The 23909-nt window shown below is 41.8% G+C and overlaps 1 protein-coding gene across 1 annotated transcript in view; it reads right to left on the reverse strand.

Annotated features, from left to right (window-relative positions):
* Positions 1 to 227: 227 nt before the first annotated feature.
* Positions 228 to 23909, reverse strand: part of LOC116843353 (TSC22 domain family protein 1-like) — a 118897-nt gene continuing 95215 nt past the window's right edge. Inside the window, exons 3-7 of the mRNA XM_032813724.1 lie at positions 16104 to 16206; positions 15102 to 15124; positions 4803 to 4961; positions 3459 to 3807; positions 228 to 2166 (exon numbers count right to left, since the gene is read on the reverse strand). Of these exons, the coding sequence (XP_032669615.1) occupies positions 1668 to 2166; positions 3459 to 3807; positions 4803 to 4961; positions 15102 to 15124; positions 16104 to 16206 (1133 nt within the window). The 3' untranslated portion in view covers positions 228 to 1667. The remainder of the gene's footprint in view (positions 2167 to 3458; positions 3808 to 4802; positions 4962 to 15101; positions 15125 to 16103; positions 16207 to 23909) is intronic.

A 23909-nucleotide genomic window follows, 5' to 3' on the forward strand; every position in this document is an offset into this window, starting at 1 on the left:
CGAATATTTAAACTTTCAACACAGAATATATTTATATACTCCATAGATGTGCATATATTTTATGCTGAAAGTTCAAATATCTAAAGACTAAGACAAAAAGAATGTCCAGCTAAAGTAGAAAATAAAATGTAGATCTGAAATTTTTCCTACTCTCTCCGAAAGATACGAACATCAGCAGAAATAATGACTCACTTGTTCGTTAGGTACTGGTTGACTTTCGCAGAATCGTCCGAGACGGTATTAATTTACATTAATTATGTTACAGTTAATTAGAAACTATAATGTGTGCTTCTTTACGTCATTATGTCATTATGTTTTTGCGTCATGGTACCGAGTGTAAACCGAGCGTCTGGAGCTATATTCTCGATGCGTATTAAAATACTACTCAAATACACCCTTTTAATTCAGAATTCCATGATTCGTATACGAGCGTTCTGTATAAAGTTATTTTACTTTAAGAATCAAAAGGACGTATTTAACACTCATACACACGGAAAAAAATTTGGATCAATTAACAAAACTTCTTTTCTATATGTATTTAAACGCTGAATACGTAAATCTAATCAATGTCTAATGAAACATAAACGAGCTAGAAATTCCGGTTGAAGTTACTAGATTTCTGGTTAATCAGAAGTCTTATATTTGATTAACCAAAAATTTGTTAACTTGAACAGAATTCTGATAGCTTCCACAGGTTCGCCCATATTTCATTAGACATTTCGTTATAATCCAATCTTTTTTTCCGTGTACATCAAGAATACAGTCCTTGAGCCGGCACGTAGTCACGCGCAATATCCGTGTGGCTGCGACGGATGTCAGGAGGAAGCGTGCGCGCGAATTTACCGGTACTTTTAACTGACACAATCACACGTTCACACATGAACGCACGTCCGCGATTTCACGGTGACGGACGACGCTGAGACCTGTCGTCGCAGGCCGCGAAAATCGCACCCCGTCCTTGTCGCGCGAGTGTTTTCACGTGCATCGATTCCAGTGACACGATTCGCTCCGGTCACTTACCTGCCAACCAGTCCCTCTTCCGCTTGTCTTGCGTTCGTAGAAAAATTTCGAGCAACGGCCGGCTATTTTGTTAGCGCGCAAAAGCGACGGGAGAGACTGGCGCGCCGCTACCGATCGATTCGCGACGCTTGAGCTGTCGATTCGCGTGTCGCGAAAGTCGATTGTCTTAACAGGACCGCAAAGTGTGGCGACAAAGGGACAAGTGGAGCGTCACCGAGCAAGAAATCGATTTCATCCGGAACCGGTCTCTGGCGCATTCGCCGGGTTAAGCGACAACGCTCCGCTCCAACGTAACGCGAACGCTCCTCGAGCTCGATTCCGCTTGCACGGCTCACAAAACTTGCGAGCCGTGAAACATCGTTTTTGAAAGGCAACTTCCGAGTCACGTTACAGCGACGAGAAATCTCAACGGCCTTTTGTCTGTGCTCTCATTCCCTCCCCTTCCCCCCATTCTTATCTCCCAAGAGAGAGACCCAAGAGACTTCCTGTCGTCCTCCGCAAAGAGGAAGAGCGTCGAATTGTTGCAGCCGCACCAATACTCTTCTCGTTCACGGGAGATGAACGCAGCTTGCTCCCAGTGGCGATCGTTCATATCGTATTTCCTCTCCAACTTTACACACATACACATTTCCTTTTTTAAATATTAATTAAATATAATCCGAAGGCACCGTGTTCTCGTTAATCGCCGCCAATCTGTATTGCGACGTGTCCAAACTCTGCGGACTCAGGTGCAGGTTTGTCGTCGTCGTCGCCGTTGCTGTTGCCACCGCCGCCGCCGCCGCCGCCGCCGCTGCCGCCGCCGCCGCTGCCGCCGCTGCCGTTGTCGTCGTCGTTGTCGTCATCGCGGACGACGACACCGCGGCGGTCGGTATCTGCTGATTCGCCGAGTTCGAACTGAGATCGCTATAGTAAGCGCTGCTGGGAGCGCTGCTCAACGTCGGCCCGTCCGGCTCGGCGTCGCTTCCGGTGTACGCTGTGTTCTGGTACGAGGGATGCTCGCTGTTCCTGCTGCCGCCGATCCTCAGCTCCTGATGCTGATGATGATGATGATTGTGGTGATGGTGATGGTGGTGATGATGATGCTGACCCGGCGGCACCGGCGTCGACGGGCCGTTCTCGTACATCTCGTAGTCCGGCTCTTGTATCCTGGAAGCAGCCGGATAACGAGGCTCTCAATAATCGTCGGAACGACGGCCGTTCCGATCGGAATGCCGGCCATTAACATATGTACGGCGTATATCGGCCGCATCGATATCTGCCGATTACGCGCGCCGGTGCGTATCGGACGCGTGCGTGCGTGAGCGCGCGCACGTTGTTATACGCGCAATTAAGCGCTCTTAGAGGGCGATGATAGAACAAAACCGAGCTCGTTATCGATCTAGGAAATGTCAGGGAAACGATCTTCTGGCATCTGGTTTAATTCAACTTAAGTACAACTTTTTCCTCGAGTACAATGAGTTACGTATATTATTCAAGACAATAACGTAATATTTCATCAAATTTTTTCTCTATGTAATACGTATCGTAATGAACCGTTTATTTCAACAGTATCTATTTATTATCCAGAAAAAATTAACGATTTCTACTTAATAAGAATCATGCACTGTAAAAAAGATTTAGTAATAACCATTAAGCTTGGGCAAGAGTTACCAGATGCTTTGGTGAAATATTAGGTGGTAAACTTAGTTCCTGCGGTTTAATTCGTGTGGTACCCATTTTCCCTCCTTTTGAATTTTTCCCATTGCATGTAGACGTTTGGAAACAGTCATCGGAGTAACATTTAATGCTGCAGACAATTCTTGGAGCGTTTGAGTAGAGTTTTCGTCCAATAATGCCTGCAAATCGGTGTCTTCAAACTTTTTCGGTTGGCCTGAGCGTTCTTTATCATTGACATCAAAATCACCACTCTTAAATCGCTGAAACCATACTTGGCATGTTCTTTCCGATGGAGCATAATTGCCATAAGCTTCGAAAAGCAATTTATGAGCTGCAGCTGCAGTTTTTTTCAAGTCAAAGTAATGAAGCAGCACATGTCGAAAAAACAACTTATCTTCCATATTTAATCAAAAGAAAAAATAGCACTGCTCGCTTAAATGAATCTCTTCGCACTGAATTTTATTGACAAATGTCTAACCTCTAAAATGCAGCCAGTTTCAGATGTCAAAATAAATTACACCTACAACTAACGTCATCTAACTGTGAGCCGCAGGAACTAAGTTTACCACCTAATATTTTGACTAAACATAGATAAATATGATGAAATAATTTAAATATTTAAATATTAACGAATAACTTTAGCTAGGCTTGTGGTATCGGTTGCTAAACCTTAATAATTCTTTAATTTTATTTACACACAGTAAAAAAATTATATTTTTAATAAAATCATTAATTTACTTCACATTTAACACCTGCCATGGAAATGAGGTCACATGTCTCACCTCTTGCTGTGCCGAGTGCGAAGTGTGTCGGTCTGCAACGAACCGTCGCTGCCCCCGTAATGACGATGTAATCTCGCAGCATCCAGCTCGTGATATTCGTCGTCCTGGCCGCCGGAAGTCGTACCGTACGTCGAGCTTCCTCTCATTTGTAACTGCAGATCGCTCGCATAGCTCGCGGCCTGAGAGTCCAGTTCAGCGTACAGCGCCTCGTCAGTTTGCATGTGGGTGTAGTGATTCTCGACCGGGAGATTCATCGCTCGTCGATGCTGCGGAAGGGAGAGCGGCGTCGTGACGACTCCCGGTGTGCCGCCGCCTCGCCGAGAACCCAGCCATGACCACACGTTGTGCCCTAAAGTCCGATTTCACCAACGATTCGAGAGCCGTAGTAATTAGTAGAACTGCTTAACGTAATTAGACAGTGAGCGATAGGAAGCTAAGCAATGTGTTAGATGGTTTTTCTATCATCCTTGCATGATCATAGAATGGATACGCGCCATCGATAACAATCAAAGAGTCGAACTGTCGTTACGTCCCCAGATAGCACAAAATCTTTAAGGGATATCCTGAGGACTTATGCGGACATTTAGAAGTCCTCAAGATGTCTTTGGGACATCTTTGAAAGATTGTGCTGTCTGGGTCGTCTCTTCTGTATCATAAAATCGATTTTCATGCTCACTAAAAGTCTATCCCGGGCAAACGACACCATCAGACCGATTCCGATGGACTCGTTTTCACTCTTTCCCAACGACTTTCCAACGAGTTTTTCGACACACAATAGGAAAAACCGGGTCACACTGACCACGCGTTTCGTTTGTATATTTCAAAAACTTCTTTAGAAATGTTAAATACAAATATATTATTAATGTTTCAATCATTGTGGCAAAGTTCAATTACTGGGACATTTGTGTCACTTTGCGGTTTCTTTACTCACTGCTTCTCTCGCAACAAAGCTACAACAAAACACTCTGCCAACATGACTCCGAGATTCACTTGATCCGGTGCCTTCTTATTGCGCTCAGTGCCGCCTTATCGTGAGATACAGATGCGCACTCGTTGTAATTGTCACGAAAGATCTTACACGGCTATCGACTAGTTGAAAACGCCGTTGAGAAACGAGTCGTGAGATCCGGTTCTGCGAGCTCGATTTTCTGCAGCGAGTGAAATGAGACGTACTCTCGGGCACAAGAGACGCCGTGCTACCGCGTCCACGATCACAACACACGACGTAACGTGTCGGGAACACGCGAGTAACGAGCGGCCATTTCTCAGTGATCGCCGGACGGCGTGCACGCATATGCATGAGAAGCGTCTCGGACGGCGAGCGTATCGCGTAATAACACTCACCTGGACTAGGCGCTACGTCGTGATAAGGTGGTAATTTGTCTAATTCGAGAGGCGGCCGATCGGGTATGACGGCCACCCCGCCGCCTGCAACACCCGCCCCCGCGGGCCCACCGGCCTCGGGTACGCTGGAGTCCTCCGTACCGACGCCACAGCAGCTAGCTGGAACAAAAAGCGAAGAGAATCCCGTTCAGTCGCACGGCTCGTTGCTCCGGAAAAATTCGTTGACGTCACATCGAAAGGACGCGATGCGAAAGTCGCGCTCGAATTTCGTTGGCTCGCGTTTCTGGGGGCCTAACAACTTTTCTCCCTGATGGCTGCATCGTGAGATGCGCTTCTCGCGCGGCGGTGAAGCACACGAAGTGCGGCCAGCTGAGGTCGGGAATTCCGATACACTGCGTATATCTATCCCAGTGTTAGGGTGACCGACTTTTAATCCGCCAGTTTCGGAATATCGACCTTAACAAATCGGGAGATGATAAAAACAATCGGAATTTCTTCATTGATGAGAGGTACTGGGTTATTGTGGAGGTCGTAAGCTTTAAGTAAGTTTTAAACATATTAAAAATACGAGGGGGATCCGATATTAAAGGTACAAACACAAATTACACTAACATTTATATTTAAAGAAAATATTTAATATATTCCACAAAAAACTACATACTTTTGTTTATTTCTCGACATAATCTCCATAAACGTTGAGACATTTATCCTAGCGTGACACTAGTTTGAACATCCCTTCACGGTACTGCTGCTTGTCAAGTCACTTGAAGTGTTATTGAAGCTGTTATTGCGCGATTACGATTACGCGAAGGAGTTAAACTTTTGCACGATGGCGCAAGACCCCACACGTCAAATCAAACCAAACTGTGGTTGACACAGCAGAATTGGGAGGTCCTGCAACATCCTCCATATATACGGAGTATATACGGAGTTTGGTTTGATTTGACGTGTGGGGTCTTGCGCCATCGTGCAAAAGTACTTTAACTCCTTCGCATAATCGTAATCGCGCAATAACAGCTTCAATAACACTTCCAGCGACTTGACAAGCAGCAGTACCGTGAAGAGATGTTCAAACTAGTGTCACGCTGGGATAAATGTCTCAACGTTTACGGAGATTATGTCGAGAAATAAACAAAAGTATGTAGTTTTTTGTGGAATGTATTAAATATTTTCTTTAAATATAAATGTTAGTGTAATTTTTGCTTGTACCTTTAATCGGACTCCCTCGTAAATAAATTAACTTCATATTCTATCGAAACGTTCTTCGAAATGTCCATTATAAAAAAACGCTAACATTACTTTGAAAAAATAGAAAGGACGAAATTATTACTTTCTTCAAAGCAATCTTATTACGTTTTCTATCGTATTATGACGACTGATAATAGCATGCAGGAAGAAACATCTAAGAGTGATAATTGTAAAATATTTTATCATACAGCAATAATATTAACTTTAATAATATTAATTTTAAGAGGTACAGCAGTACCTCTTAAAAAAGTTATCGACGATACTCCATTGTGCCTCAGATTCCCCTATATCAGATTGCAAAATTTGCGCCTTTATGCCATATGACGTCCCGTCTAGGGTTCTTTCGGGACGCCTTCACGAAGAACCGAAAATCGGGATGTCCCGCAAAATTCGGGACGGTCGGTCACCCTACCCTGCACGCAGATAGAAATACCGGTCGTTGTGCATGTAGACGACACGACACGATGAACGGACCCGAATCAACGCATTATGACGTGCGTCCGCGTACGAAGCAAACACCGGCTGTTTTCTGTATGGCCTCATTGTGGACCTGTCATCGCGCCGTCATGGGCCCTCATAGAAACGCGGGCTAGAGGGTTGCGCGGAGCGTACTGGCGAGTAGTACAGCGGGATGGCTGCTGGAGAAACCGGGACAAGAGAGGAGTAGAGGAAGGGGAGGAGAGAGGGCACACAAGAGGCAGAGGGTGTAAGAGGAGGACAGGAAAAGGGATCTCGGAATTCGTAGATCAGAAGCGCCGCCGCAACGGTAAGCAGACATGAGAATACGACAGAGAGGGAAAGAGAGGGAGAAAAAAACGACGAGATTAAGGGAATCTCGTGACTCCTTGTTGCCAGAGAAGCACCTTTCTCTTCCCCTCTTTCTTGATCTGTGCCACTCACCGGGCCACGACGGTCTCATAATCTACGCACGTACGAGTCGCAACTCCTTGGTCCCTTCGTGTTCGAAGGGCATGTCGCGATGGCCTGAAAAGCCGGCCGCTGTCTTACTCGAGCGCCGGGGAAATAGAGAGACTGGTTTCTCGTTTATCGCATTACCTACCCCCGCGCGCCGCGGCGGCGCACGTTTCTGCGCGCGAAGCGCGTTTAAATGCCGTCGTCCGCCGCGAGGCGAACTACTATTTTATTTATACTTCGAAGAAGAAGCCGCGAGTTCGCTCGCTCGCCCGCGAGAGACGCGTTTCGTTCGCAACAACGGGCGCTTGATGGACGCGTCGGAAATGGTTGATTATTCCGATCCGCGCTTTCGCCGGCCTCTTCGCGTTTTTACGGAACGCCCGACATTGCGCGGTAGGCAATTTCGACTTTGAGGCGTTCTCGCGCAGTTCTTTCGTACTGCTCGAGGCCCGCACGATTTCTACAAATGATTAGTTTCGCTCGTAACATCTCTCGAGAATTAAGGCGTCTCTACTTTCGCTGATCCATCAAATTTCTCAGTAATCACCAAGTCCACAATCGCCTTGGGTCGATCTCCGAGAAACAAAAGGGTCGCGTTTGAGTTGTGACGTATGTGAGATTCTAATTTTAACCGCTCGATCTACACCGTCAACTTGTAATTTCACCGTGAAATGATCGGTCAACGAAACATTCACAGAGTTAATTGTACGGTATAATCATGGTTATAATTGTACAGTGTAATCATAGTTCTACTCTCGTTCTCCTTAACGCTGACCTCCTTCGTTAAAAAGTCGTTAGCTCGTACCGGTAAGTATAGCTTGTACTCTTTTATTACAGCCTCGATTTGACGCGATTAGAGTCATAATGACAAAGCGGAAAACCTGTTACATCTGCAATTATGCGTGACTACTTCGCTTAACGTCCGGACGTCTGCTCGATGTCCTCATCGATTACACCGCGAAGTGGAAAATGTAATCGCGGTTTATTTATTAAAGCCGCAAAGTCAGCTTTGTTGCTAATATCATTGCGCGATTACTAAACGGCTCGCGATTTCGCCGCTAATCTGTTTATTGCGGTAAGCACGACGATTTATCCTCCCGTCATTTCGCAACAGAGCCAGTTCTCGTTGCGATTTCGCGACAAAATTCCGGTACGATTATATCGTAACAGGTTTTCTACTGCCCTGAGCGAAGCATTTTTGGTTAATTTTTCATCCGCCCTCCTATTAATTTTGCTCGACTACTAGCTGCACCACTTTGCAGCATTTCTCAATGCGTTCACAATTCAGACAAATAAGATTGATAGGCAATCTTGCATTTATCATAAGAAGAACGCAATGCAATAAATTGCATGTGAAAAGAAAAACGCGCACTGTTCTGAGAAGTATGGATATTTTTACGTGGTCTTTCGCTTCTCTCTAAGAAAATTTCTACATGAGATAATTATATCCCTTAACACTCAACCTTCAAAAGTTTGAATATTAAATAATTCTTGAACGAGTACTTCTTCGAGCCTCTTTAATACAGGAAAAACTGTAAGCAATCATAGCATTAAGATAAGCCATTAAGGTAGCTTATACAGGGTGTCCCAGATCACCTTCACAATCTCTCGTGAGGACGGAAAGCGGATTGAGACGAACAAAGTCCTATACCATTTTGCGATATTCGCAATAATAGTCGAGATATTAATTAAAAAAGATTGGTGAATGATAATGCGCGATATGGTAGATGAGCTGCAATTGCGCCGTCTACCGTTGTATACTTGTACATTAAGTCAAACTGAACAAAAAAGTCCTCTACCATCTTGCAAATAATAACATAGATTTTTAGATATTAATCAAAGAAAATTGTTACATGATTATGTACCATAATGTACAAATTTTCTTTAATTAATATCTAAAAATCTATGTTGTTTGCAAAATGGTAGAGGACTTTTTTGTTCAGTTTGACTTAATGTACAAGTATACAACGGCAGACGGTGCAATTGCAGCTCATATACCACGTCGCGCATGATTATTCATCAATCTTTTTTAATTAAAATCTTGAGATTTATTGCGAATATCGTAAAACGGTATTGGACTTTTGTGTTTATTTCAATCCGCTTTACTTCCTCACAAGAGATTGTGATCTGGGACATCCTGTATAGTAGGTTGCAAAATGATTTAGATACAATGAAATTGAGAATTCACCAACCTGTCAAAATTGAGAATTATTATACACGATTGACTTACACAATAATAATATATTTAACAATATATTTAATGATATGATTAAGAGCATTGAATAATAGTGAATAATAAAAATATTAATAATAATTATTATTAGGCAAGCCCGTTAGAGTAAAATTTTGACAGTTTGGTGAGAGCTTTCAATTTCATTGTGTCTAAACCTTTTTGCAACTCACTGTACATGTCGAGATTTTTCAATGACTCTTCAAATTCAACGGAATTTGCAGGGCTAATGTAGAAACGACTCGACTTGGGTAGTTCCTACTTTACAATTGAATTTAATTGATCGCGTCAGTCCTTTTTCCGTGCTGTCGTGGCGTTTCACCAGCGATATACGGCCCCGAACGAATATTGTCGGGATAGATGGGTGGAATATTAATTAGGAGACACGTGAAAATCGTAGCGTCGGGGAGCATGTCGTGACGACGGGGGGCAAGTGTTACGCTCTTTCGTCACGATCAGATAACTTAAAGGCGTGCGCAGAACACACGCTCTGCCTCCTAGTCTGGTTGTGCCGCGTGTGAGATCTCATACGATAAGAATTTAACACGATTTATTACGATCAAACCCGCGCGTCGAGGGATTAAGTACGAAGGATCATCACAAGGGCTCGCAGTCTTCACACATTATTGAAACGTAATAAACGTTACAGATGTAGAAACAAGTTAGAATATATTTATTGTTATCCAATATGCGACAATATCCTAGAGCTTGCAATTTTTTAGGCATTCGGAATAACTAGTCTCATACTTTTATTATTATTAAGTACCACGATAATTAACATTAAAATTAATATTCCGATAAAGTAAAATCTAAACGAAATCAAGTAAAAAGAGAACTTACACACGATATTATAGCATAAACCACATAATTATTGGTATTCTCCTTTCTCTAGTGTGCTAATAATTAAGGTTCTCGGTCCCACCGTTGCAGAACTGAAGACGTTAGACGCGAAAATTTTATTACTTTCTTAATTGAAAGTTGTTACAAAGGATCACAATTAATTAATTGAGTTAAAAAATTTAATTAATTCGATGATACCCATTGTATTTGAAGAACTTTATCCAACTCGAACCCGAGACCTCTGTATTGTGAGTCATCTGTCTACGCGTTACATCACTTCTTGAATTGATAAGTTTGTTATGCGGAATATCCTAAACTCTCCTTTGCAATTTTTGCGGAAACATAGAACGGATTAAAGTGAACATAAAAGTCCTATACACGATATTGAGAAATATCGGTTTGTTTGATCAAGAAGAACAAGAGAAAAATATGTCGTTTAATTAAGCGTGTACGACATATAATCTACCTTCTCTCTCACGCTTTAATTCATCATATATCCGTTGTGATTGATCTCATACGAGATTCTGATTTCCATGAAGCGAAGATCCTGAATCTCATCTCGTGTAGCAATATGCGCGAGAGTGTAACGCGTCGGGCGTACGTTGCTGGCATCGTGAATTTCTGACGTATTATACACACCGATTGATCCGAAATATCGTTCCAGTCGATGCGCGATAAGCCGATTAATGGATTCGCCTCACCTTTTCTACCCGAGTCCCCGGTCGTCATTGTATCTGGAGGGATCGCGGGGGAATCTAACGTGTATAGAGTCCCGTTCTTTTTTGCACGGGAACAGCCTCTTTCAGCCGTCCATTAATGCGCTGGCTCGCCCGGTGGCACTTAAGGCAATCCTTACGTATGGCGAGAGGATGTACTATTAACGAACTTTCACTAATTCATTTTTTGCCAAATTAGATATTCAATCTAATCTCGTGAAATATTGTCGGTATAACGAGATTACATTCCATGATCACAGACTGAACTCTCGATCAGGATCGCTGTTGATTCGAATTATAGAGATTTAGTAGATTTTATAGATCATATATAGAGTGCGACATTTAAATTGAGACTTCCAAGTATACAAAAACAAAGCAAAATAAAAAAGAATGTTTCAGACTAAAGTTGTAGAGTTTCAAAGAACGATAGAGTGCTGTTAGCTTGTGTTTGTGCTGAACGTGCCAAGGCTTTTTCAAAGCCAGTTTGAATTATTTTAAATAAAATCCCGATTTTATCCCGGTACTTTTATACACAGAATGACTCTAGGAGTTGATTTGTGTTAAAAACCATATAATTCCATTAAAAAAATGTAAACTGATCGTGAAAAGACCTTGGCGTGTTTACTACAAAGGTCATAGTACTACCATATCTGCTCTTTAAAATTCGATAACATTCATCTGAAATATTTTTTTTATTTTACTACATTCTCACACATGTAAGTGCCCCGATTCAAATGTTGCACCCTACACGCACGCGCGTGTGTGTGTGTGCGTGCAGTGAGAGAGATGAATTGGTGAAATGGAAAATGTATCTAATAGCCGAGAAGTTTTATGGAGAGCACAGAGATAGATTGTTATATACTCGATGGTAAAAATTTCCATTCTCATTTCCAAACAGGATCTCATTTCATCGCCGAGAAATTTCCCCCTTCCTACGTGTCATTATGCGATTAACGACCGCCATTGTTTCCAGCGGTGGCAATAAATCATCGCGTCTTAACGCGTAATTGTATCTTGGCTATTTCGTGCCTCTCTTATCCGCTCCAGAACCGGATTAGGAGTCGTCCCCGGAGGCAGGAGCGACGAAATCGCGCGCTCTCGCGAGTCGCAAGTACGAACTGCGCGCCGTGGACCACCCCAGACGTTGATTTTCGACGCGAAGGGACTACTAACAGCATTATCGTAGATAGGAAATCTCATGACGGCACATTTGCATTGAATCGACGGAGATCTCGCGAAGCGCCTCTCTCCTTTGATTGCGCTTAATTCCGCCGGGGGATTTAAGCGCTCTTCGCGCCCCGAGAGAACCCACGACGGTGGCCAGAGTCGTGGTTCGGGAGGTGGCTGCGGTGAAACGAGTGTCGGATAATTAATTCGGGTGACCCCGGCGTCCCAGGCGGTAGCACCCTGCGGTCCCTCTGCCCTCCCGGCCGCTCCTTGTCTTTTTGCGTTCGCCGCTGCTCGTCGATCGTATCGTACCGCGGCTGACTTTAAATCAGAAAGTTAATTAGACGCGTTTCTTTGTATCGTCCGTCGCGTCGCGTCGCGCAGCTCCCCTGAAGCTATCCTTTAAACGCGCGACACGGAGCAGCACGACGGCGAACACGAGCGCCGCGGTTAGTGCACACTAACGGCTTGCATTATGCGAACTAATTAAACTCCAATCGATGCCTGACACTCGACGCCATGTCGCGTCGTTCTCCGTCCGCCTCGGCGCCGACAACGGGCCCGTCGCCGCACGTCGTCAGCCGGTGGCCACCGTTATGCGCGACGCTCGTGTGCAGGAGCTTGCGAACGAGGCCCCATTTTCCGTTCGGGCCCTTTCACCGCCTGAAATGATCCGATACGGTCGTCGTTACGTGGCTGCGACGGCGACATCGTGAGCCAACCTCCGTGGACGACACGTAGTCGGGGGAGAGAGAGAGAGCTACGTGTCACCCTCGCCCCTCGATAACAGACGGCACCTAATACGAGAGTGTCTCACGTTCCTGGAGCGTCACGTTGGTTGGTCCGACTGACTGCCGCTCTATTTTCTTCTTTTTTCGCACGGAAAAGAACGTTTGATTGGATTAACCATATTTCTGTTGAAATATGAACGAACCAGAACATTAAAGTTACCAGGATTCTGTTATCAAATTAATCAAAAATCGGTATGGCGTTAATCAGGTAGTAGTATAGCACATAAAAAATACTCGAAAGAATATTTTGCTGGTCCGCATAGAATCTTAAATATCACAGTTAAAATTTATCGTTGTTTTTTTGTACCTACTAGAAAATTGTCTGTGATAACGTAGAATTTACAGCAGCAGCAATATTTCTAACAATATTTGCAAGGAAATTTATAAATAAGAATTATAGATTCGTTTGTTTTTTGTCGCTAACTTTTTTGTATCTACTATAATTAATTTTTATAAGAAATGTGACTAGTTTTAATCTAAATGGACGTCACAGATAGATTAAATCTTCTTGTTAAATTTCACAAATAGTTCAGATAGAAATTTATGAATAGTGATTAAATAAACAAAAAAACATGACTAGCATATAACAGTATCTACTAGTCATTTATCCATCTTAGCTAATTTCTCATATTTATAAGAAAAAAAATCTTGTTTTTTTCCTTATAAACCAAACATGCCACGTTAACTTAACTGAGATTGCTTTTTCCGTATAAATAATTTTTCCTATGTGACTGCAAGATCATTTTTGTGAGTGCTGGTTGTGTCAAATAGATTCACTAGTAAACAACTAATTGTGTGGTTGCTGCAACCACAGAGCAATTGCTGGCGTTGCAGCAGTGAAGATGTCTGATTGCTCCAAGCAAAGTGTACCTGTGGTAAATACCACCTTAACAGATTTCTGGTTGCTACAACCAGATCACACGCAACAACATTGATGGTATTAATATACCAGGATAATTGAGTCAGATCGTATCATATCATCACACAAAGATAACTAGATTGATGCAACTATGCTGCTCGCAATTAAACATTTCTGATTAAGTATAGCGTACCTTTTTTTTCTATATTGAAAACGGCACCAGTCGATCAATTTCGATAATACGATAGAGAATCGGCGGGAGCGGGTGATTTATTTCGCAGCTTTCTACTTTGCAGAGCGTCGTTGACGAAGTTTACGCTGCGTCATAATGATAATATCGCGAGTACAATGTCGGGAAGAGTGCATTGTGTAAGCGACAAGCAACATTCTCGCAATTTTTCGCATTGTGCGTTGTTAAATTGTCGTATTATTTTGACGTCGTTTACTTAAAAAATTATCTCCGTCCATACATTATGATGTATTTTTCTACAACTCGCGGTTTACGACGCGACAATGGAAGAAGCGCTCTTGAAGGAGACCTTTGTGTGGTCTTTCATAAAGGATATCCGAGAGGACGTTATTGTGAATGTGAATGTCATATATTAACGTGTGATAAAGAAACGAGCGAATGGAGGGGTCTCGCGCGCCTGTAACTCAGTAGGGGACTCAGATAATTGGGAATCGTTTCGAGCCTGACCTGTCAGCACCGCCGCAAAACTGCCGTGCGCTGTACACGGTATATTAATTCGACATAATTGGAAGGCTAGTCCGCGTCTCGACAGTAAGTCCGGATCTTATTCCATTTGAAGCCGCCTAATCGTGATTCTATACCAATTTACTTTCAAGTACTTCATAAGTTTAAATATCTGCAAATTTATCACAAGTTTGTCATCAAATTTATTCAGTCAACACTTTCAGTTCTAGAAAGTTTAGCATTCCAATCAAGAATATTAAACAAAAATTTGCTTAGCGAAGCGCAGCGATAATGAAGTTCGATAAATTATTTTCTCCGATAAAAAAAACATTTTTTACATACAAAAATCACAAATATACAAAAAGAAAATACATATTCAAACAAATGTTACTTTCAAATACACGGTATATTAATTCGACATAATTGGAAGGCTAGTCTGCTTCTCGACGGTAAGTCCGGGTCTTATTTCATTTGAACCCGCCTAATCTTACACCAATTTCATTACCGATGATTCCTGATAGGCGAAGTTTCATTCAAGTTTGTGTAAATCGAAAGTGCATTTCGCACTAAACAGTGGTGCGATTCTATAACTCGTTATTGCAGTTAACGACAGTCTCGTTATCGTTACACAGCTTTTTCGTATCGTAGAAAAGCTACGATAACGAGATTATCGTTAACTGCAATAACGAGTTACAGAATCGCATCACAGATCTGCTTATTGGTTACGTTCGTAAATAATGTACGATCACAGATACGATATTTCGCGCAGTTCCGTGAGCGATAATTTCGTAGGTACAGTTTAACGAGTAATATGCGTGTCGTGAAGGGATTTTACTCACCTCTGCCACGACCGTTCACTATCCTGTAACAGATAAATTAAAAATAGCCATAAATAAACTAATTATCGAGGGAAACTATTGGTGAAGAGCGAAGCGCGGTAATGAAGTTTGATAAATTATTTTCCCCGATGAAAAGGACGTTTTTTATATACAAAAATAAAAAATATACAAAAAGAAAATACATATTCCGTTCAGGTTGAGCACATTCAATCACATCGGTCTCCCTCTCGACCTTTTTTACACCCCGTTCGTCTATCACCTGTCGGTTTCTCAGTGAGCCGATCTAGTTAGCGATCCTGCTTTATCCTCACGCTTAGCGGCGATCCGCTCTCTCGATTACGATATCCGCCGGTGGGTGGTAATTTAAGAGAATCGGTTGAGCCGCGCAGCAAGGTGAAACCGCGATCAGCTCGCGAATCTGCCGGTGCGGCGATCCGTATCGAAGTACCTCGCCGTTTCTCTTCGCGAAGTGTCCGAAGGGAGCATATCCTCGCGGAAATTGAACCGTGCGCCGTTTATGTGCACGAGAATTTCAATTTGAACGAGTATTAAATTCAATTGATTTTACACGGCGCAAAACGAATTTGCCAATCGTTTTCGAAAATCCATCATAATTTCTTAAAAGTGAACCAGTAAAAATGTTTCTTATTAAACCAGAGAAAGAAGTATTTCGTGCGATTTAGTGTGCAATAACATTGTTTGTGTTTGCATACTACATTCAGAATAAGAACAGTCGCTACTATCAACTGATTCTCTCAGTCAGATTTTACTGATTGCAGTGCTATACTTACAATTGAACCACTAATTACTACCAGTAATACACTGATTGTACTTTAGAGAGTACCAGTTATAGAATACAAAAGTAGAGTTTTGTCCTCAACAAGGACAAAATATATTCTTACGCGTGTCGCATAAAAAGATAATTTTCGACCATTTTTTTCTCTTAATATTTAGTTTGCTCGCGAAAATAGGCGTGTTTGTAAGAAAGAGGCGTATACTGACCTTCGACAGTGGGAGTAGATCATCATCGCCACTGCTCCGATACCAGCCGATACTAAGGAGACTATCACTAGAGTCAACACCCATCCATATTCTCCACGTCCTTCTGTAAGAAAATGAAAATTCAAAGTTGCAGATTGCAAGTGTCACATGAAGTCACATGAAGTTAAAATCACTACATCGAGTAAAAAAAAATATGTTAAATTAGATCATTCTCAGTCTCATTACAGCGATACGAATCAATCACGAGTCGCATGGCGAGTAGGACTCAGGCTTTAAAATTAGTTATAGACGAAAATATAGGATAAAAGCGAGAGGAGCGTTAAGAGAGAGGAAAACCGGTCGGAATTTTTAGGTTTTCACGTTCGGGCAGTAACGCGCGCAAAATTCACGTATGCAAATCCGTTCTCGGAGGAGATGACGTTTAAAAAATAAAAAGATATTAACTAAAAATGCGACAGCTTTTCAGCGTCTCGGTTCCAGTCTCGACGCATAATCATAGTTTCTCTCTCGAGTCCGCTTTTCGTGCATGCACATACCGTCGTATACAACGGACAACACAAGCATCGAATAAATCGGGCCTCGGGATCTTTGCGCGCTACGCGCGGGCGCCCCGTAATTGGCTCGCAACCTCATCCGGCGCGTTCCGTTTCCGCGCGCAGCGGGGCACCCGCAGGTTTATTAGGCGTCCTTCGCTATTATTCCTGCCGCACACCTACCGAAAGCTCTCCGCGTCCCTTACCTATCCCACTTATCACACTGAAATCGTTTCATTCCGAGCGCGCGCGTCGGCAGCGATCTCGTGGCCAGCTCTTAACGAGGGCCTGAGATTATCGTCCGCGCGGACATAATTAAGAGAATCACGCCGCGGGCTTATTACGCGAAAACGCCGGCCGCGAGCATGAACGTGCATGACGTGTAGGTGAGATTAGGGTGAGATTAGGTGACACCGACCATCCCAAATTTTGCGCGACATCCCGATTTCTGGCTCTCTATAGAGGCTTCCTGAAAGAACTCTAGACCGAATGTCATTTATCCCAATTTATTACATAAAATAAAGTAAATAATATAAAATGTTTTTATTTGTGGGATGAAAAAAGTGCATTTTATATCGATTTTTCGCTGATGATTTTTCGTTGATTCTTTGATTTTATTTTAAGAATTTTATCAATGTATTAGTTTTGTGTTAATGATTTATGTTAGAAGAAAAGAATAGAAAGTTATGCTCTGTGGATTGTTTGACGTTGACCTAACATAATAAATAAATATTTTTTTACCTACTTAAATATATAATTTATTCAGTTCTTTATTTTAAAAGTCAATATGTCAAAATATGTCTACATATGTATAATAATAAAAAAAGGACATGCGTTGATACTATAAGATATTTTGTAACCAATGAAAAAATTCCAATTTTCTTGGTTATGTCCTAATTGTTTCCTTAGGCTGACTGATTGAGAACTGGTTAATCTAGGTGAGATTTTCTTTGGTGCAGCAACTGATCAATTGGCGGATCGTATCGTTTTTCGGACTTAACCCGCGGCGAATTACTTAAAAAAATATTTTGCTAGTCCAGATAGAATTCTAAATATCACAGTTAAAATTTACCATTGTTTTTGCATGTGCTAGAAAATTAGTACATAGAATAGTACATAGGATTTACAACAGTAACATTCTAGCACTATCTGCAAGCAAGTTTTAAGTGAGTGTAAGGATCATACATTCGTCTCTCGTCATTAGTCTGTTGTATTTTTTGTCTACCATGATCAATTTTTATAAGAAGTATGACTGGCTTTAATCTGAATGAACGCCACAGAGGGACTTTCTTGCTAAGTTTCCCAAACAGTTCAGATAGGAATTCTGTTTTTGTCACTCAACTGATTAAATAAAAACATATGCGATATCGCAGTGTTTGCTGGTTATTTATCCATTTTAGCTAATTTCTCATATCTAGGTATTCCCTATGTGATTGCAAGACTATTTTTTTGAGTAGACGATGCGCACCTTCTCCAACGACGATGATTTCCCACGTTACTGTTCAAAGACTACTCAAGTTCTCTTCTTCTTGCTGAACGATCCCCGACCCGTTTTTGTTGGAACACGAGCCACGAGAGGCAGAAAATGAGAAGGAGGATGGGATGGAAGAAAAGAGAGAGGGAAGAGAAAGAGAGGGAAGGAGAGATAACCACCAAGTGCTTTTCCTTCTCCTGCTTCGCGCTCATTAGTTGGCTCTTAGAGTTTGTCGCGTTATCGTGGAGTATCTTAAGCTCGTACAGAATGTTTCTGATCGGTCCTTACTCAAGGTCTTAATCACGACGATTCTCTCGGGGCCAACGCGAACTTAAACGTTCAAACGGAGATTAGCGGGCGCTCACGGAATTACGAACGCGGGAGCGAGATAATTAGGTCCCGCTGATCGGAGGATTATCCGCGAAGGAGGCGCGTAATGTGCGCCTTCACCGATCCATTCGACGACTTCGTTCACTCTTTACTTCTCCTCTTCGTCCTCGTCCTCGTCCTCGTCGTCGTCGCGACAACATTAATCGCGTGTGCAGTTTTCGAATTCCATCGTGTTGCGTTTCTTCTATCTTGAGACCTTCCTCGAGTACGCCAAGTACACTCGTCTCTCGGAAAGGTAGATTCATTACGCTCTTGTCACATGCACCCCACTTCCTCCTCCTCTCGTGTCATCGGTTTAACCGCATGTATGTGGGTTTATATGCGCTTTGAGGTGTCGACACCGCAATCGCTCAGAACTCGGTGAGCTCGGAGGAGGGACTTCCAAGGGAGAGCAAATCGTCTCCCAAAGAGAGAAAGAACCACCTGTGATCGAGAGCTACTCGACTCTGCATACGAATGTGCCGTTAATGTTGACTGCTCGCGTTTGTGAGGCGGTTAGGGATGTGGGATCGAGCGGTGACTTTTGAGAAGTCCTAAAGTCTAATAATTTTCGGCCCGCAGGCCGTAACAAGAACATATTAAAAGAAATGTGACTCCTTTCAAGCAATATACAGGGTGAGTCTATGATTATTGCCACTTTGAATATATTTAAAGAACAAAAACGTGATCTTGAGATTTTTGAAATTACTTCTCCCAGAAGAAAACGCAACCACCATAAAAAGCGAGATTCTTTTGTGACAAAAGAATCTCGCAAACTCGAAAATTCAGATGTTAATGAAACTTATATAGAATGAATTATTATGAACGAATATAGGTTGAGTAAATAGATAAACTTAGAAATTTTCAGTTGGGGTGGGACAATTTCTAGATTCACCTATTTACTCAACTTATTTATACAAAGTTTCATTAAGATTTGAATTTTTAGATTCGCTAGGTTTCCTTGTAAATAGAATAGCTTCGAAAATTTGAAAATCACCTTTGTTTTTTACTTCGAAGTTATTCAATGTTGGCAATAGTTATTGACTCACCCTACATATGTAACTTGGAGGGAAACATTTAGAAACGAGATGTTCCCGCGCGATCTCGCGAAAATTTAAATTTTTGAAGCTAATTATTTGGGATAACATGTGACAGAAACATAACCAAACTGAAATAATTCTCCGAATAAGATTATTCTGTTAGATTTTTTTTCGTAGGATATGAAAATCTCTTTGGCGTTTCATTAATATCTATATAGGTCCTCCGTTGGAAGAAGTAAGACGCAGAACTAACTGACGGAGAAAGAGCGAGGTTCTGGACAGAGAGGCGAAGGAGGATCAAAGATTCGAGCGAGGATGTATATATAAAAAAGAGGAAGGAGGGGGCGAGTTTAACACGTCGACACGTAGCTTTGAATTAACGGCAACAAGTCGCGGGTCGAAAAGCCCGAGTGGAAGAAAGAAAGAGAGGGGAAAAGGCAAGGCCCGTCTATCAGCGTCACGTTCCTGACGTGAACATAACAGCGTGCACGCCGCAGCTGATAACACTTACAAGAGGGTTATCAATCATCTCGCGCCAAGATTGACCACCTAGACCAATGCGTGTTAATATTGGCCAGCGTGCGCGCGAGTTCCCTGTTACAGTTATCTCGGTAAATTGTTTTGATCTTTGAACAGGCCGAGCTAGTTAGGTAGTCCCTTCAACCTGCATGTCGGAGTTAACAACCTTTCACCCTCTCCGTTTCACCGGCAGCTAAAATTTTAAGGAGTTTATTTACCAGATGCGTATTTCCAGAACGTCCAATGGCGCATCAAGGAAGCTACTCATAAATTCACTATTTATTGAATAAAATTACGTTTTTATATAATTTATGTAATTATTTATTTGTGAGCGCACGTGTTAATCTAGGAGACGTATTTTTCGCAACACTGGGCATCACGTTGAATCCATCGTGCTTCAGAAGTCGCTTGAAAGCTCCTAATCATGATTATATTTATCATATTTATGATTATATTTATTTAATTATTTATTTATTCATTCATATGTTCAACGCGCGGATAAATCTTTTCCTACGACGGAAATATGAATAGTCAGTAGTTGAATAATAGCAGAAACTTAGTACATAATGCGAATACATAACGCGATAACTGAGAATACCGCTTGATTAATACCCGACTTTTCTCTGACTTGAAAACTCGATTCTGCCTATCGGATGTATTATATGTTAGTGTAATCGCGCTGCCTCAAGACGACGATCATATAAAACACGGTTCATTTCCTCCTCTTGGAAGAAAGCGCGATCGCCACTGTTTTCACGACCGGCCAATCGTTTTAGTTGACCGCAACGTCTCGCCCTTCATCTCCCTTACCACATGTTACCCACGATCGCGGTTTAATGTACAACGGCGACTTAATGCACGCTCGCTTCATCGCTTTACCGTTTCAAAGCCGATCGGCTATCAGACATAAATGAAAATAAGAGCGAAGCGACAGGCACTCCGTCTCGAGTCGTAACTTCCTCCTCCATAGATGATACACCGCGCGATCGTTTAATCTTGTTAGATTCTGCGGATCGATCTTGCGATCCGTTGCGAATGCGCCGCTAAAAGATGCTTTCGCATCCTTTTCGTACCGTGTAACATCTTGCGCGTGAGGTGCGGCGAACAAATACATAAATACAACGCAATATGACAAACCGATGAAAAGTGAATTACCAAGAATGTCTTTAACATTCCGATAATTTGGTGATCATTCAATCTTGCTATGTGAGAAAATTAAAAAAATAAACAAAAGAAAGATACTAGTTTATTTGTAGCTAAGAACTTATAGTCAGAGTAAACTTAGGGTATAAAAACAGACTTATTATAGAAAGAGCCAATTATGAGCCAATTAAGAGTCAAGAGTGAATTATTAACGCAATGACAAATGCACTGGTAAAAAGTGACTAGAATTATCAGGCACGTCTTTATAATTTTAAGACTAATTTTGCTTTAATTTTGCTAATAAAAATATTAAAGAAAAAAATAAACAGAAAATATTAGAAAATTTATAGTCACATAGATTTATTGTAGAGAAAGATGAATGTTTTGAATCTGTTCAAATGCTGATAAAAGATATTTATCTTTGAGAGAGAGAGAGAGAGAGAGAGAGAGAGAGAGATCAACAAATACTTTAGATATCCTTATCTCCTCCTTTCTTTCAGAAACACAATCTCTGTTAAATGAGATCGTGATCGGATTGTCACTTTACAGATAATCTTGAAGAATATCGCACTTCGTAGCAAACGGTGGGATCGAGACGGATAGCACTGGATTCGTTCTCGTGTGTATCGGAACCATAATTGTTACGTACGTTGTGATCGTGGACGAGAGGGGACTTGAGCATTGGTAAAATTTGGGATTACGTCCTTACGAGTAACGCAAACAAACTTGTAACTTCACGCCAACGCCCGTATCGAGCTTTCCGAGAGCGATCCGACGCGACAGCGTGTACACACATAACTAGGTTGTCCGCGCATAAAAATAATATCCTCAACAATATGAGAGAGCTCTTTTTATACGTGCGCGCGGACCGTCTCGTTTCACCGCGCGAGAGCGTATATTTATTCAAACGAGTTAGTAACAAAAGCGACCAATGGATTTACATCGCGATATCTTCTCGCGGCAATGTACGACAACGGCTTATGCGCGGAATCGACAAGCCCCGCCGATCAGTAAATTCAACGCTCCTCTGCTGTTACGAGCAACTTCGCGACCGGTCTCGCATACCGTTAAAGCTTCTCCACGAGATTTCGTCGATAACCGCCTCCTCGTGGCGCGCGATGTTTCTAGATTTCGTCGATAGTTGTACGCCTACATTCTTTAAACCGTCCCCTGCGCTCTCAATCGTCTCTTGTATATAGGGTGTCTGACACTAAGCGCCCCAAACCTCGTGTACATTAGTGTATTACATTAGTATAATAGATTAAGTCAAACTAAAAACAAGATTCCTCTACTGATAGATTAAGTCAAACTAAAAACAAGATCCCTCTACTGATAGATTAAATCAAACTAAAAACAAGATTCCTTTACTGATAGATTAAATCAAACTAAAAATAAGATTCCTCTTCTTTGATAAATAATCAGAGATTTTTGGTTATCAATTGAAGAATATCAATTGATCATGAATGATCACGCGTAGTATGATAGATGAACTGTGATGGCGACATCTGCCGTCGTGTGCTTGTAGGTTAGGGTTAAACTGAACAAAAAAGTTCTGTAGCATTTTGCAAACAACTACGTAGATTTTTAGTTTTTAAATATAGGAAATTGATGCATGATTGGCAGCAGAAACCGCGCTGATGTCGCGCAGCAGGGTCTGCTCGATTTCTGCTGCCAATCTGTCCGGATTGTCTATCAGCAGGCTCTGTCACATTTCTGGTGGCAGTTTGGTAGCTGTTACGTCCGATGTAACTCCTCTTCATTTCGATCGAGTGCACCTTATGTTACCGCCAGGAATGTAGTAAATGCTCTGGTTGTCAATGAACAATAGATTGATAAAAGGTGTCAAAATCTAACTATTGATTATTGCTTACATGTCGTGAGAAGCATCTTTCCCCTTCTACTAAAAGGTGGTGAGAACTCGCGCGGGGGTATCTCGCCACCTGCCTATAAAAACGGGTGCAACTACCCACAGTAGTAGTAATTCTAATAGTAAGATCAGATCAGATTGATCAGATAGATAAACAATCAATCAGTCAGCCAGTTTATAATTAATTAAACCTTTAAAAAAAACAAACAATATACATAACAATTGAGACAAAGGTTTGTTTTCCTAACATATCTCCTGACCAATTCCTAAGCGTCGCACTTTACTCATATTCCCAAACCTTCACCAACCTCTTAAGTCCGATCCTACCTCTTCAGTAACTACAGTACAAGAAGGACTTCAAAATAATTACTTAAAAAAAAGAATCAATACAAAACCAAAATCAGTAAGTAAAATCATTATTGTTCACACACATACGTTTACACATTTACCCACTCACAATCACACCATTGACCCAAAAAGGACAATTAACACGTTTTAAAAACAACTAAGACGTGACACAGTCAGATGTAACAAATCCTGTGTTGGATTCGTTATCTTTTTGTCATCAAAAATTTGTAGCAGGCTCTGTTCAAAATTTGTTTGCGCAGGTTTGGCTATCTGGAATATATTAGGACCTTAACTTAGTTTCCGCCCGCAAATGTTAGATGGCAATGCAAACAGTTCTAGTAGTCATTACTAACGAAACAGGTAGTTTGTGATTAATTTCGACATTTCTCGATAACATTCAGTCAGCATACACAATTATTTTCCTAAACAACAATTTCTTTTGCTTTGTGAAAAATGGAACGCGATAAAGTGTTTTTTCGACATGTGCTTTTGCACTATTTTGATTTGAAAAAA

The sequence above is a fragment of the Odontomachus brunneus genome, unplaced genomic scaffold (genome assembly GCF_010583005.1).
Source record: "Odontomachus brunneus isolate Ranch 3 - 2012 unplaced genomic scaffold, Obru_v1 Obru_scaffold_032, whole genome shotgun sequence".
Classification (NCBI taxonomy): Eukaryota; Metazoa; Arthropoda; class Insecta; order Hymenoptera; family Formicidae; genus Odontomachus; species Odontomachus brunneus.